At 45.3% G+C, this 16,985-nt stretch overlaps 1 protein-coding gene across 1 annotated transcript in view; it reads right to left on the reverse strand.

The window, feature by feature from the left end:
* Positions 1-332: 332 nt before the first annotated feature.
* dlgap4a (discs, large homolog-associated protein 4a) overlaps positions 333-16,985 on the reverse strand; it is a gene marked incomplete at its 5' end in the record, with an annotated part of 75,191 nt that continues 58,538 nt past the window's right edge. Inside the window, 8 exons of the mRNA XM_083768410.1 lie at positions 333-671; positions 1,917-2,069; positions 2,933-3,024; positions 7,193-7,456; positions 8,409-8,608; positions 11,337-11,434; positions 13,100-13,232; positions 13,756-14,254. Coding sequence (XP_083624536.1) covers positions 435-671; positions 1,917-2,069; positions 2,933-3,024; positions 7,193-7,456; positions 8,409-8,608; positions 11,337-11,434; positions 13,100-13,232; positions 13,756-14,254 — 1,676 coding nt within the window. The 3' untranslated portion in view covers positions 333-434. The remainder of the gene's footprint in view (positions 672-1,916; positions 2,070-2,932; positions 3,025-7,192; positions 7,457-8,408; positions 8,609-11,336; positions 11,435-13,099; positions 13,233-13,755; positions 14,255-16,985) is intronic.

The following is a 16,985-nucleotide window of genomic DNA, read 5'->3' on the forward strand; positions in this document are numbered from 1 at the left end:
ATTTAAGACAGTGTTACTCTTGATATATTTAGGGGGAGATAATAACAATAATAATATAATAATAACTGTGTCAATAGTAATAACAATAGTATTAAACATCTGTCTGTCAAGGGCCTTTATTTTGTGGGGTTTCTTTCTGTTCCGTGGTAGGGGTGAGAACAGGGGGGGGGTGCATTGTCCCGAACACCGTCTGTCTCTGCCCCCCTCCCTCCCATTATGTCCCCCCACCCATGTCCCGTCTGCTTGGGGCCAACCCCCCGCCATGGGGGTCCAAGCCATGGAGACTAGCCCCCCAATCCCACCCCCCTTTTGTGTTTTATTGTTGTGTTTCTGGTCACGCAAGGTTTGGAGTGAGTACGAGAGAGGAGGGAGGGGGGCGAGGAGGAGTGGCTAAAGGGTTTAGGAGGAGGAGTTAGGGGCGTGTCCTCCTCGTCTCAGAGGCGGGTCTGGGCCTCGGGGACGTAGATCTCGATGCTGTCGGCGCTCTCCGTGGCAGAGTTCTGTCGCACCGAGGCGGCGCGTTTGGCCGCCATCAGACGCTTGCGGGCCTCCTGGCGCTGCTTGTCGGCCGCCGTGGAGTCCACGCTGCTGCGCTCCTTGGCCCCGCCCGCCGACAGCTTGGGACGCCCCGACTTCTTTGGCACGGACGACGGGAGCGTCTTCTTCTCCTCCTGAGAGGAAGGAGGAGAAGGAGGAGATGCTTCACTTAAATCCTCATTATCCTTGCCAATATTAAAAAAAACATCTAAAGAAATATCTTATTTCTTCCTCTCTGTAGATTACATGTTTTACTTTGATGCGTTGTATTTTCTTTTGTGTTGTTTGTTGTTGTATTGTTTATTTCCGTTATTTGTGCAGTCTGTGTTTTTGCACAGCTGCCCCCCTTTGCCAATTTGTAGACTTTGATCGTTCTTTATGAACTTTTAATCTGTTTAAACCAATGACCTCTTCCATACAGGAAAGGATTCCAAAACAGCCAGCTGGATTCTTCCCTTCCTTGCATTGTATTTTTGTTCTTTGATTATGTTATTGTCTATGTTTTGTACTACGTGCTAAATAAATAAACCTAAACCTAAAAGGAGAAAATAAATAAATAACACCGGGTCATTTTGAATGTAGTTGGGAACTGTTTTCCCTCACAATGTTTTCTAAATCTTTTGTACTGCTGTACCCTGAACAAGACTCTGTCGTGAAAAGACCTGTACAAATCAAGGGTACACTACAATTATTATGAATCAACAGTGAATCAACACAATCTATAGTCCATTTCACAGTATTCACACTAGCGTGGACGTTTCCCAGACTTGAGACGGAGGGGCTGCATGCATGAACACAAGATGTCTGACACACTACAGAACAGACATAATGAGGCAGATTTCACGCTGCCAGCTCCTTTGTGTTAAGGACACAGTTCAGTGCAAAACAGCTCTATGAGGGAATGTGAGAAACCAATCATCTGTGTCTAAAGTCTCAAACTAAGATCGAGGTCGTTTCGAGGAAGCAATCTGATTGGTTGAAACGTGGATCAAACCAGCACCATTCACCACCTAATGAAAACAAAGAATTCAGCTGCTCTGTTCTCCCAGAGCGCTAGCAAACTCGGTGGCTATAGGCTAGCTAGTTTCTTGGGACATTTGTGGTCGTAGTGACTACATCTGTCATTAAGAATATATATTCTTTCAGCGATTTTCTTATTTTTAAGGGTAACTGTTTGCAATATTGAGGGTGTGGTTTAACGTGATTATTGCCACTTCAGTGATGCTTGCGGAACTCGACTTCGTCTCGTTCCTTACCGCATCACTGTCGTGGCAATAATCACGTTAAACCACACCCTCTCGTGTAATATTGCTTAATTCCAGAATGAGACTCAATAAAGTACGTAAACTAAAGTGTGTGCCGTGGGAAGGTTCCACTACCTTCTTCTGTGGTTTGTCAGGAAGCTGCCAGTTGTTGGCTTTCAGTTGGTAGAGCTCATCAAACTTCAGGCTGATGTCTTCTATAGTGAGCTGCAGGAGGTCCCAGAACCCGGCCAGGTCCTGGGCCGTGGGGCGCGGGTTGGACTCCAGATCCTAAACAAGAGGATTTTTATTAGTCCATTTTATTAAGACGTCACACAGGAAAAACAAGTTACATCATGTTCATTATGAGAAACGTTGATGTGTCCTTTATGTTGGCATATAGATATTACAACAATACATGAGGAGTATGAGGAGTTATCAGATAGTTATGGACTTACAGTATGTGAGAAAGCTATGGAGTTATATCAGAAGGTTATGAAGTGTGGTCACAGTTAAAGGTGGGAGTTGTATCAGATAGTTATGGAGTTCATATTTAAAGGTGGGAGTTGTATCAGATAGTTATGGAGTTCATATTTAAAGGTGGGAGTTGTATCAGATAGTTATGGAGTTCATATTTAAAGGTGGGAGTTGTATCAGATAGTTATGGAGTTAATATTTAAAAGGTGGGAGTTGTATCAGATAGTTATGGAGTTCATATTTAAAGGTGGGAGTTGTATCAGATAGTTATGGAGTTCATATTTAAAGGTGGGAGTTGTATCGGATAGTTATGGAGTTAATATTTAAAGGTGGGAGTTGTATCAGATAGTTATGTAGTTCATATTTAAAGGTGGGAGTTGTATCAGATAGTTATGGAGTTCATATTTAAAGGTGGGAGTTGTATCAGATAGTTATGGAGTTCATATTTAAAGGTGGGTGTTGTATCAGATAGTTATGGAGTTCATATTTAAAGGTGGGAGTTGTATCAGATAGTTATGGAGTTCATATTTAAAAGGTGGGAGTTGTATCAGATAGTTATGGAGTTCATATTTAAAGGTGGGAGTTGTATCAGATAGTTATGGAGTTCATATTTAAAGGTGGGAGTTGTATCAGATAGTTATGGAGTTAATATTTAAGGAGTTATAGCAGATACTCACCAGGTTCTCGTCACAGAGGCCTCTGAATTGCTGGAACTTCTGTGCCATGAGAAGCTGGGCGCTGCCCACCGCACTGCGGATTGTCCCCAGAACTACAAACACAAACAGAGATAATGAGAAGCTGGGCGCTGCCCACCGCACTGCGGATTGTCCCCAGAACTACAAACACAAACAAGTAAAGTAAGTAAGTAGCCTTGCCGAGCCATGAGGCCCATAGGGGCAGGAGCCTATCTCCTGTTTCTGTAGCCATGAGGCCCATAGGGGCAGGAGCCTATCTCCTGTTTCTGTAGCCATGAGGCCCATAGGGGCAGGAGCCTATCTCCTGTTTCTGTAGCCATGAGGCCCATAGGGGCAGGAGCCTATCTCCTGTTTCTGTAGCCATGAGGCCCATAGGGGCAGGAGCCTATCTCCTGTAGCCATGAGGCCCATAGGGGCAGGAGCCTATCTCCTGTTTCTGTAGCCATGAGGCCCATAGGGGCAGGAGCCTATCTCCTGTTTCTGTAGCCATGAGGCCCATAGGGGCAGGAGCCTATCTCCTGTTTCTGTAGCCATGAGGCCCATAGGGGCAGGAGCCTATCTCCTGTTTCTGTAGCCATGAGGCCTATAGGGGCAGGAGCCTATCTCCTGTTTCTGTAGCCATGAGGCCCATAGGGGCAGGAGCCTATCTCCTGTTTCTGTAGCCATGAGGCCCATAGGGGCAGGAGCCTATCTCCTGTTTCTGTAGCCATGAGGCCCATAGGGGCAGGAGCCTATCTCCTGTTTCTGTAGCGTGAGGCAGCTTGATGTACAAGTACACCCCCTGGACATGACGCTAGTATGTCGCAGGGACTTACCCCCCAATCCAACCCTTGATGCTGAGTGTCAAGCAGGGAGGCACTGGGTCCCATTTTTACAGTCTTTGGTATGACCAGGGATTGAACCCCAACCTCCCAGTTTCAGGGCGGACACTCTAACCACAAGGCCACTGAGCTGGTACAAACACAAACAGGGACATGGAAAAATAAAATAAAAAAATTCTTCCCCCCACATTCTTGTCATCAGGCACAAACATCATTATGTGGAATGTACTAGTGTACCTCATTGGTGACAACGAGAGCTAAACCTCTTATAAGCTAAGTTTTATAGACCGTTAATCTGCTCACAGTTACCGCAGGAACAGGCCCTGGATGGAGTGCTAACGAATGGAACTTGGTGTCACATGGACGGACCACATCAGGAACCTGGACCTCTTACGGGGGCCCAACGCGGGGCACGGAAAGAAGGATCAGGGTGTCTGGGCACCGCTGTCAGGCACGAGGAACTAGTGGCACGCAAACTGACAGTGTGGGAGAAAACTGACAGTGTGGGAGAAAACTGACAGTGTGGGAGAAAACTGACAGTGTGGGAGAAAACTGACAGTGTGGGAGCAAACTGACAGTGTGGGAGAAAACTGACAGTGTGGGAGCAAACTGACAGTGTGGGAGAAAACTGACAGTGTGGGAGAAAACTGACAGTGTGGGAGAAAACTGACAGTGTGGGAGAAAACTGACAGTGTGGGAGAAAACTGACAGTGTGGGAGAAAACTGACAGTGTGGGAGAAAACTGACAGTGTGGGAGCAAACTGACAGTGTGGGAAAAAACTGACAGTGTGGGAGAAAACTGACAGTGTGGGAGAAAACTGACAGTGTGGGAGCAAACTGACAGTGTGGGAGAAAACTGACAGTGTGGGAGAAAACTGACAGTGTGGGAGCCAACTGACAGTGTGGGAGAAAACTGACAGTGTGGGAGCCAACTGACAGTGTGGGAGCCAACTGACAGTGTGGGAGAAAACTGACAGTGTGAGAGAAAACTGACAGTGTGGGAGAAAACTGACAGTGTGGGAGAAAACTGACAGTGTGGGAGGCCAACTGACAGTGTGGGAGCCAACTGACAGTGTGGGAGCCAACTGACAGTGTGGGAGCCAACTGACAGTGTGGGAGCCAACTGACAGTGTGGGAGCCAACTGACAGTGTGGGAGCCAACTGACAGTGTGGGAGAAAACTGACAGTGTGGGAGAAAACTGACAGTGTGGGAGAAAACTGACAGTGTGGGAGGCCAACTGACAGTGTGGGAGCCAACTGACAGTGTGGGAGCCAACTGACAGTGTGGGAGCCAACTGACAGTGTGGGAGCCAACTGACAGTGTGGGAGCCAACTGACAGTGTGGGAGAAAACTGACAGTGTGGGAGAAAACTGACAGTGTGGGAGCCAAACTGACAGTGTGAGAGAAAACTGACAGTGTGGGAGCCAAACTGACAGTGTGGGAGAAAACTGACAGTGTGGGAGAAAACTGACAGTGTGGGAGAAAACTGACAGTGTGGGAGAAAACTGACAGTGTGAGAGAAAACTGACAGTGTGGGAGCCAACTGACAGTGTGAGAGAAAACTGACAGTGTGAGAGAAAACTGACAGTGTGGGAGCCAACTGACAGTGTGAGAGAAAACTGACAGTGTGAGAGAAAACTGACAGTGTGGGAGCAAACTGACAGTGTGGGAGAAAACTGACAGTGTGGGAGAAAACTGACAGTGTGGGAGCCAACTGACAGTGTGGGAGAAAACTGACAGTGTGGGAGAAAACTGACAGTGTGGGAGCCAACTGACAGTGTGGGAGCCAACTGACAGTGTGGGAGCCAACTGACAGTGTGGGAGAAAACTGACAGTGTGGGAGAAAACTGACAGTGTGGGAGAAAACTGACAGTGTGGGAGCAAACTGACAGTGTGGGAGCCAACTGACAGTGTGGGAGCCAACTGACAGTGTGGGAGCCAACTGACAGTGTGGGAGCCAACTGACAGTGTGGGAGCCAACTGACAGTGTGGGAGCCAACTGACAGTGTGGGAGCCAACTGACAGTGTGGGAGCCAACCCAACCCAGGCCCGGCACAGCCAGGAGGGGAACAAGGTGCCCCACATATATAGACACACTGCGGCACAATTAAGACTAAAATGGTACAACCAAAGATCCATATCGGCTGCATCCCTACCGGCCGTTCAAGTCACTTTTGCACCTCCTATTAAAGTTCTCAAACTTGCCAAGTTGCCATAATATGCTAAAATGTTTTATAAAATCAATCGGATTATCACACGATAGCTGAAGCGTCAGGTTTTTGTCATGTTGCACTGAGCTGTCTCGTTAACCCAGCTGTCTGCGATGAATAAAACCTAATCAATAATCAACGTCACCAAACGATCCATGGTGATATATAACTTAAACGCTACACTTCAGAGGAAACTAAAGCGAGGGAGCTGCAGCAGCTATTCGTGTTTACTCACTGTCGGGAATCCATTAGAATGATTGGAAATGGAACATTAATAGCCTGTGAGTTACATACATCCTTTACTTCGATAAGTCTGTTGTGCTCCGTTCTCACTTTCACACTGAAATCCGGCGCCGCCATTTAGTGGCGTTTTTTCTTTTTGTCTGGCGTCGGGCTTAACATTATGGTAATTCTTAGGGTCGGGCCGAGCCTCGGGCCGACCCAGTTAGGGTAGGGGCAGGCCATAATTTTTGGGCCCGTTGAGAACTTGACCTCCTATTTGCATAAAAGAAATGCACAAATAATTAAAATCTGTTGATAGCAACGGGAATGGAGGCTTTAAGTCCATGTGGCTTCTAAAGCCATTCTTCGTTACTCATTCATATTTCAGACACTGCCGAGGTAGATTCATGCCTGAGAGACCAAGAAGAATCAAGAGAGAGAGAGATGCGTCCATTACAGCTGAACCCAACCTCACTCTCCCACTATAATGAGATGCTGCTACTGCTGCCGTCTATCAGCGGTAATGAGGCCGTCAGGATCTGTCCTTTCTGTTCTCTACTTTGACAGGAGACTGTCTGACCCAGAGCCCCTCCTGTGACATCTCTCCCATCTCTCTCTCTTCTGTTCTCTACTTTGACAGGAGACCGTCTGACCCAGAGCCCCTCCTGTGACCCAGAGCCCCTCCTGTGACAACTCTCCCATCATTGTGGATCTGGGACATTGTCGTCCATGATTAAGGGGACACAGAGAAAATGTGAAGGCAACTGTAACTGCAGAACTACTATGGTTGTCTGTACTCTGTAGTACAAGAATCAGTCCCAGACTGTATGACTGGAAGCATTTGAAAATGGTGGGAGACACAGTGGCAACATGTCTCTTCCCCTCCTCAGACTCTAATGGAGCTCTTACCCTCCTCAGACAGCACCAGGTCTTTGGTCTCTGCCTCAACATGTCTCTTCCCCTCCTCAGACTCTAAGGGAACTCTTACCCTCCTCAGACAGCACCAGGTCTTTGGTCTCTGCCTCCATCTGTTGACACCAGCCCTCCATGCGGGCCGTCTCTGCCTGCAGCAGCTTCAAGAAGCAGTTCCCGTCCCGGAAGCAGGTGGGCGTGGCGGACGCCGATGGCGACGGGTCGGCACCGGTGCCGCCGTTGTTGTTGTCAGGCGGACAGGAGCCCACGCAGTTCCCCGTGCCCAGGCTGGGGTCCGGAGGGGGCAGGGAGGACGGGTCCAGGGCCGGGTCAAGAGGCTCTGGAGGAGACATGGTTAGATTAGTTTAGTCACAATAAATAACTCAAACTAGAATTGTAAAAACATGTAAAGGACCACCATTTTTAACCTCGTCTCCATATAATTGGTCCTCACTAATGCACATGAACTTATAGAGCGTCGCAGTCCCGCCCCCCCTCGAGAGACCCGGAAAATAAATTTTCCTCATAGACTTTTCAGAAAGTATTTATGTAAAGACGTTTACGCCGCGGACAAAGACAACTCTTGTCGTGAAAATCATGACAACAAACAAACATTTTCGGGGCAAACAAATAATTAGAAAGTAGAAAAAAACAGCAGGTTACAACACTTTTTGTTGTTTTTATTCTTTGTAATTATTTGTTTGGTCCAAAATATTGTGTGTTGTCATGATTTGTCACGATAAGAGTTGGCTTCATACGACGCTTAAAAGGTCTTTAAATAAATACGTTTTGAAATGACTATGGGAAAAATGCATTGGGATTCATTTCCTGGGCCTGGTGTCGCCATGAAAGGGGGTGGTAAAAAATTCAATGGTAAATGGTGCATTTATATAGCGCCTTTATCCAAGGCGCTTTACAGAGATTGTGCATTACATTCACCCATTCACACACACATTCATACACCGATGGCAGCGTAAACCATGCAAGGCAACCAACCAGCACATCGGGAGCAATTAGGGGTTCAGTGTCTTGCTCAAGGACACTTCGACAGTAACTCTGGGGGAGCCCGGGTTCGAACTGGCAATATTACGGTTACCATCCAGGCACTCTACCCCTGAGCCACCGCCGCCGGGTGGGACTGCGACGCTCTATAGAATCTCATGCCAAATAAAAATCTTGAAACTAAACTAAAACTATGCAACTAACCGAGCAAACACACTGAAATTGATGAACCAAAAAGGTCAAAATGAAATAAGAATGAAAACCCAACAAAGATGCAAAGCTGGACTAACCTTGCTGCGAGGAGCAGCTCCCTCTGGGGGTCTCCGTGGTGGGGGTGCTGCCGTCGTTCTCTCCGTTGGGCGTCTGATGGGCGTTGCTGCAGTTGATTTCGGACGTGGGCAAGGCGTCGTCCTGGAGGTCATCGTCCTCCTGGGGGTCGGGGTCTGTCTCCGTGCTCTGTCTGGACGCCATGCTGCTGACACGGCTCAAACTGGACCGCACACACACACACACACACACACACACACACACACACACACAGTGGCATTTTAAGGACTAAATTACTGATCATTCAAAAAAGGTTTCTGAGAATGATTTCACATTCAAATCGGTATGAGCCGTCTGCCCCGCTCTTTATTAAATATTCACTATTAACCATTGACAAAGAAAACGTTTTTCAGACCTGTTATTATTATTATTATTTATGTTTAAATTAAATAAAATGCATACAAGACATTCCGTCTTTTTTTCACAATTTCTTCCGTGTTACTTCTGACATTCACTCCTACCCCACAAGGCAAAGAGATAATTTTGAATTACCCTATTGTCGCACGTCCAAACATCAATCTTTCATCACATTTAGAGGCCCTCGTCTATGGAACTCCCTAGATGCTTCACTTAAATCCTCATTATCCTTGCCAATATTCAAAAAACATCTAAAGAAATATCTTATTTCTTCCTCTCTGTAGATTACATGTTTTACTTTGATGCGTTATATTTTATTTTGTGTGTTTGTTGTATTGTTTGTTTCCGTATTTTGTGCAGTCTGTGTTTTTATTTCTTTATTGCACAGCTGCCCCCCTTTGCCAACTTGTAGACTTTTGTATTGTTCTTAATGAACTTTTAATCTGTTTAAACCAATGACCTCTTCCTACAGGAAAGGATTCCAAAACAGCCAGCTGGATTCTTCCCTTCCTTGCATTGTATTTTTGTTCTTTGATATATTATTGTCTACTTTTTTGTACTACGTGCTAAAAAAGCCCCAAATATAAATATGTTGGGGGTGTCACGGACTGAAAAGGTAGGGAAACCATTGGCTAATGGGTTTTTGAAATAGCATGTCACTGAGGCCTCTTTTAGACGGCGACCATCTCCATATAACACGTCAAAGTCCCGTTGCGTTCTCATTTTTTTGGACCATTTACATGAGAACGCACACTTGAATGAACACGCTACAAAGTGCATGCATATATATGCCAGGTCGCTAGGTGGCGCGTGTCCTTGTGGGGTCCGTGTGACGCAGCGCTTATATAAACCATAGACATAAGTCACACATGCGTAGAACTACTTCCGTTCTTCTTCTACAAAGAAAGTAAACAAACGTCGCGTCCTCATCACACCTCCAGCAAACCGGACTATCCGACATGGTTGTTGTTGTTCGTTTCCCCTAGCAACTGACGCATGCCTATGACACCATGTAAAAACGTAGGACACGGGGCGAGCCGACCAGAGCTGACGTAAGCCATGATGTCACAAGTTTTGCGGATCCACCGTTTTGCCTGTTTATATGGAGACCATAGGAAACGGCGTTCTAAAAGATTTCCACTCTGGGAGGTGGTTTCACTTCGTTGCGTTTTCACCTCCTGTGAACACGGTTCTCGTCTAAATGACAGCAGCAAACGATACTTTATTTTGCCGTTTTTTATGAACACCATCCTCGTGTAAATAGCACCTGAGATATCACTGTGCTAGCAAGAACATCATGCTGAAACCATCTACAGGGGAAATTAAATTAAATGCTGAGTTCATCATTTTTACACCACAATGGTTTCAAGCCATTAGTGAGTTGGACCAACAGGAAATAGAGCATGAAAGGAGCTGAGAGGACAGACGTCTACTGAGAAGGACACAGAAAAGTTGACGGACAGACGGACAGACGGGTTAAACTACACTGCACTAGTGTCGTTATGTTCATGATCATGAACATTACGTGCGATGGTGATTGGGATTATTTCTACTGTATGACAATTCATTTAATTTAAATGTTTGGGAAAATGACAAAATGTATGAAACATATGTGATTTGATTAAATTCCCCAAATAGGTACTGTAGCCTACACCCGGTACAGATTGGTTAAAATAGATATAAATAAATATGTCATATTTCATTTCATCCAGCTGTTTTTCTACAGAGGAATGAAAGGGATTTTGAACGATTATGCAAAATGATTGCCATTAGCTCCAGGCTAATAATTATGTAATAATTGTGAAGCAGGCTCTAATGTGATTACATTAAAGTCCAGTGCACAGTCCGGGGCAGACTGTCACAACGTTGGCTTGGCTCTGGTCAAAACAACATCATGTCAATGTGGGAGAGCCCTCGGCCTCCATGACCTTGTCTGGAGCCTGTACCATGCAGTCTGTCTCTAGCATGTTGGAGCCTGTACCATGCTGGTCTGTTTCTAGCATGCAGTTTGTCTCCACCATGTCGTCTCTACTAACGCTGCTACGCCTCAGAGCCAGAGGCAGATAGTGGTCACACCATTAGACTGACCCATGGCAGATTTTCAGGGCCGATTTCAGAAATAGTAAATTGTACATATATATCCAATGGGGTTCTCCCAGGGGTCTAGCGCATTGCAAGTTTGCAACAGGGATAGACTCCTGCACATGCGTGTTATAGGCTGATACAGACATTAAGCCACTCCCGGCCTACTTCTTTATACTTTGGCCATTCAAAAATAGCAAATAAGCCCAAATATTATCGTTTTTTAAATGTGTGCAAATTTCTATATCTATATGTTTTTTAAACTAACCTTTAACTGCTTTGCTTTTGGGGGTCCCCTGGAACAACATATTTAGAGATGGGGGTCCTGGCCAAAAATACATATAACTTTGGTGTTCCTCGACATGAAAAAGTTTCCCCCCCAATGTACGAATGAACAACAACTGTAAGCGCTTTGAGTAAAAAGCACTCCACGTAATCTGGACATGACTCACGGCCTGCCGTTTTCCACCTGCACTCCAATAGAATGGCACGTCAGAGGGGCGGTGAGGGGGGGTCTCAGGTCCTCTCTGGAAGGCAGAAGGCAGTCCACCTGTCAATCAATCAATCAATCACAGACGACAGCAAGTCAAGTCACGTCACGTCAATCTAATGCAGTTGAACCCCATATATACTCGTTTGCCGCGTCGCACGAGCATTTCTATTTCAGCACAACAGAAACCAATGAACTGTGTCGGAGCGAAACTGGACTGTAGCAACGAATGAAGGCCGATGACGAGACCAGTCTCACTCAGGCGGCAGGGAAGCTCTAATGGATATGCAAATAAGGACTGCAGTTCTCATTAACCCATTCTGACCTGAGATCAGATTCATACGAGGTTTTCCACTGGACACACACTGGTCTGATGAACCCATTCTGACCCGAGATCAGATTCTAAAAATGTCAGTCGTTCTTCGATTTTTCAAAAATGGCAGACCTACAAGCTCGTATCGCGCCACTCGGTGGCGCGATACGAGCTTGTAGATCTGCTATTTTTCAATAGCTAAAGCATAACATGATGCTAACACCAAAATGGGTGCCCGGTCAGAATGGGCAGTTCTCATTAATGGCCTAGAAGGTGTCGCTATTTCCCCCGAAATGCTGGCTGCAGAACAATTACTGCTCCATTGATCACAATGGGGATTTGACGAATGACTTTGACTTTACACTGATTTTATTAACCTAATAATCATTGTCATAAATATTCTATGCTTTCAGTCGCTAGTTTGAAGTCTTCTTTCAATTAACATTACATATAATATTAATTTACAAAAACTAATTTAACACTACAAATTGTTTTGTAAATTATAGTCGCATAAAGTATTGGCTGGAAGTGCCCTTCCAAAAAATATGATCTACAAGATCATAGCGCGCCACCAAGTGCTTCTGGGGGTGGGGGGGGGGGGGGGGTCCCTGGAACAACATTTTTAGATGGGGGTCGGGGGGTTCTTGACATGAAATATTGAGCACCACTGATATAGAAACATGAGGTTTTATTATTATAAATATTGAGCACCACTGATACAGAAACATGAGGTTTTATTATTATAAATATTGAGCACCACTGATACAGAAACATGAGGTTTTATTATTATAAATATTGAGCACCACTGATATAGAAACATGAGGTTTTATTATTATAAATATTGAGCACCACTGATATAGAAACATGAGGTTTTATTATTATAAATATTGAGCACCACTGATATAGAAACATGAGGTTTTATTATTATAAATATTGAGCACCACTGATACAGAAACATGAGGTTTTATTATTATAAATATTGAGCACCACTGATATAGAAACATGAGGTTTTATTATAAATATTGAGCACCACTGATATAGAAACATGAGGTTTTATTATTATAAATATTGAGCACCACTGATATAGAAACATGAGGTTTTTCAGAAAACTGTCATGATTTAGAAGACATCTTCTGACCTGAGATCAGATTCATACGAGGTTTCCACTGGACACACACTGGTTCTGATTAACCCATTCTGACCTGAGATCAGATTAAAAAAATGTCAGTCGCTCTTCGATTTTTCAAAAATAGCAGACCTACAAGCTCGTATCGTGCCACTCGGTGGCGCGATATGAGCTTGTAGATCTGCTATTTTTCAATAGCTAAAGCATAACATGATGCCAACGCCAAAATGGGTGCCCGTTCAGAATGGGTTAAATTTCCATGTTAGGCCAGAATCTATGGTCTGACCTGGATTCCAATGGAGGACAGTTTCCTCTTCTGGGGCTCAGCGTTGGGGGTCTTCTCTATGACGGGGCCCAGGCTCAGGGTGTCATTCTGGGGCTGGGTGGAGGTGGAGGAGCTGGTGGTGGTGGTGGTCACACTGGAAGGAGTTATTAGAGTTAACTAAAACTAACAACATTAGTTACATAACTAGAAACTAGAATTGGAAACACCTTTTAGTGAAGTGAAATAGCAGAAAAGAAAAACACATAACTAAGTGAAACTGTATTTAGAATATTATATATATATATATATATATATAAGAAAAATAGCAGATATAATCTGCTACTGTATATTTATTATTTTTTACAAAATAAAACTTTTTTTTTTTTAAACTAAACTGAAATTGAAAACCAAAAGTCAAGACAAAAATCTGAGTGGTGCAACTCCCTTCTCCCCCCCCCCCCCCCCCCTCCTCTCCTCTCTCTCTCATTAGCAGGCAACAGTGCAGCACTCTCTCTCTCCGTTTCTGGCACAACAGCGCCCCTACTGGTACTCATAGTCATATACTGGTGCTCATGACCACATAGTCACATAGGTGAACACGGACATTGCTGTTCCTTGGAGTTTTTGCACCACTCAAAACAATAATAGCCAATAAAAAATACAAAACTATAACATACCTTGTGGTGGAGGTGGTGGTGGTAATGGAGGAGGAACAGGTGATGGTGGGAGGAGGAGGAGGAGTTTCACAGGGGGAGGGGACAGTGATGGTGGGCGGAGCTTCACAGGAGGCGGAGACAGTGGTGATGGTGGGCGGAGCTTCGCGGGGGGCAGGGACGGGGGTGGCGGCGGCAGCGGCGGTGGGGGTGGTGGGGGGGACAGAGGAGGAGAGGGGGCCGGGCACCAGGAGGGGGGGCGGGGGCGGGGCCTGGTGGTGGGCGGGGCCCTTAGCCAGACTGCCGGTGCGGATGCTACAGAGGCTGTCGGAGGAGGAGGAGGCGTTGTTGTTGCTGTCGCCCGATTGGCTGTTGCTGTGGTGGCGGCGCTCCGGGTAGGTGGAGTCCTGGGCCGACTCGGTGCTGCTCTGGAGCGTCACCGAGATCAGAGGCTTATTGGAGGAGGAGGAGGAGGCGGAGCAACGGGGCGGGATGGGGGGCGGGGCCTTGCTCCTGCTGCCGACTAGAGAGAGAGAGAGAGAGAGAGAGAGTGTGAGGCCTCATACATACGTATCAAATTAAGCACTTTCACCCTTTGGGTATAGGCGTGTCGTAGCCGAACTCAATCAGCCCCACAGCCCACGCCAGAGGTCTGCGGACCGGTCACTGCTGACCGCGCCAATGACCCGAACCCTCAGAACAAGAGGTGACCACCATGCCATTGCGGTGGCATATTCATATTAGAGCTGCTCAAACCATTGACATTTTTAAATCCATTCTTAAAAACACACCTTTTTTTTATTTTGACCTAGTATTTAGGCACTCCTGTAGTACAGTACTATCCATGTCTCACGCTGGTTTTAATATGCTATGTTTTTCTGCTTGATGTATTCTGCTTTAATGCTTTTGTTGTGAAGCAACTCATACATACATACATACACACAATTTTCAAGAAAAGCGGAAATAGCAGATCTATAAGCTCAGCAGATCCGCCTGATCTAGAAGTTGCATAATAAAAGGACGAGAACACACAGACAAAGTAAAACAGCAGAGCATTGTGCTGCACACTGAGCCCACAGTGATAATAATATAACTTCATAAACATCACACAGAGCCTAATAAAGTAATAATATAACTCCATAAACAGATCACACAGAGCCTAAAGTAATAATAATATAACTTCATAAACATCACACGGCAGAGTGGTGGAAAAACACTTTTTTCCCCCTGCTATCTCAGGCTGTCAGGCGCTTTTGACAAACGGACACACAACACAGTTACCTGCTGTGTGCACTGACGTCAGTCCGTCTGTCCGTTCCAATGCTGTGTGCACTGACGTCAGTCTGTCTGTCTGTCTGTCCCCATGCTGTGTGCACTGACGTCAGTCTGTCTGTCTGTCTGTCCCCATGCTGTGTGCACTGACGTCAGTCCGTCTGTCTGTCCCCATGCTGTGTGCACTGACGTTTGTCCGTCTCCCCATACTGTGTGCACTGACGTCAGTCTGTCTGTCGGGCCCCATGAAGCTTCCCCTCTACTCTACCCTGCCACTCCTATAGCACTGCTCCACGCCACCCTTTCCCAAACAATGGTTTGGGACACATTGTTGACCCACTTTTTATGGGTCACGAGTGAATAGAGAGTATGCACATGCATGATTTCCCCATCAGGACACGCCCCCTCATCTAGACTGAGTGGCAGAACATTGAGCAGCATGATGAGTGTTGGAGTTTGGAAGCGCTCGTTGGAAATCATTCAACCGTCCTCCTGCCGTAGGTACCACCCGTTTCTAAATGTCACATAATGCAGGAGGCAGCAAAATGTTGTGTTATTGAAAAACAAGCACTTCCAAACTCTGACATTTAGAGAAATAATCAAATGCAGGGCATTTCTTCTTGACAGAAAGTAGCTCATAATGTTTCTATGGTGGATTTTTATAAAACAAAAACTGAAAAAAAGCAGATAAAGAGGATAATTCAAGCTTTTCGTACAGCTGCAATGTTGGCGAGTTTAACATTGTTTAATGCAATCAGACAGGACTTTTCTGTTTGGATGAATGGGGCTGTCAAGGCCAGGAAGTAGTTTTTTGCCACTCAGTCAGTGGGCGTTCCTGCATAACTTCCAGGTAATGTAGCTACCACCACTCCTCTCTTGTCAGCCACTTGTGATTATATTATTGAGCTGGTGTGTGTCACAGTTTTCCTTCCACTGTTGTTGTTCATCGGGGCGGAGGGACGGGGGGGATTTATGTTGTTGACGTATATGTTTTAACCCATTCTGACCTGAGATCAGATTCATACGAAGGTTTCCACTGGACACACACTGGTCTGATTAAAAAAAATGTCAGTCGTTCTTCGATTTTTCAAAAAATAGCAGACCTACAAGCTCGTATCGCACCACTCGGTGGCGCGATATGAGCTTGTAGATCTGCTATTTTTCAATAGCTAAAGCATAACATGATGCCGACACCAAAATGGGTTCCTGTTCAGAATGGGTTAAGGCGTGTGAATGAACATCTCTCTGTGTAGTGGTTGCTTTATACAACAATATATATATTTTTTTAGAAGGATTTAGCACAAAAAAATATATTTATATAACTCAAACCTTGAATGGTTAAGACGGGAACATGACGCATGCACAAGGCGTTGCCTATAGCAACGGCCCTGTCAAAAGATGGATTACAGCGATCCCGTTTTTATTATCATTAATAAGGTACATTGTGAATTTGTGTGATTGGATGACTGTGAAACTGAGACGTCTCTTACAAAGTGATTTATTTTTCTTAATTTGATTCATTTCTTGAAAAGGCCTGGTCAACGAGGGGGAGGGCCAATTTACGTGAAAAATGGCGTTGTCTTATTTTGTTCATATACTGCACATATGTTTATGTATGTGGTATATATGGCAGGATGTAACAGGAACAGGGAGGATTGTTAATGTAAGTGCTTCACAGAGTCGAACATAATCAACGCAAGTAGCACTAAAGCAACGGACGGAGGGTGAGAGAAATGTCACCCCTTTGCGTCAGCTCCATCGAGTCATCCGTCGGCGCGTCGGTCCTGGGTATACGAACAGTAGGGCTGCGAATCTTTAGGTGTCCCACGATTCGATTCGATTCCGATTCTTGGGGTGACGATTCGATTCAAAAACGATCTTTTCGATTTTTCCGATTCTCGATTCAAAAAAGATTTTTTTTCGATTCCATTTAATTTTTATTAAAAACAATTAAATAGAATTTTAGCATGATCTACTCCAGT

Source organism: Protomyctophum parallelum (assembly GCF_964188405.1).
Source record: "Protomyctophum parallelum genome assembly, chromosome: 7".
In the NCBI taxonomy this organism is placed as follows: domain Eukaryota; kingdom Metazoa; phylum Chordata; class Actinopteri; order Myctophiformes; family Myctophidae; genus Protomyctophum; species Protomyctophum parallelum.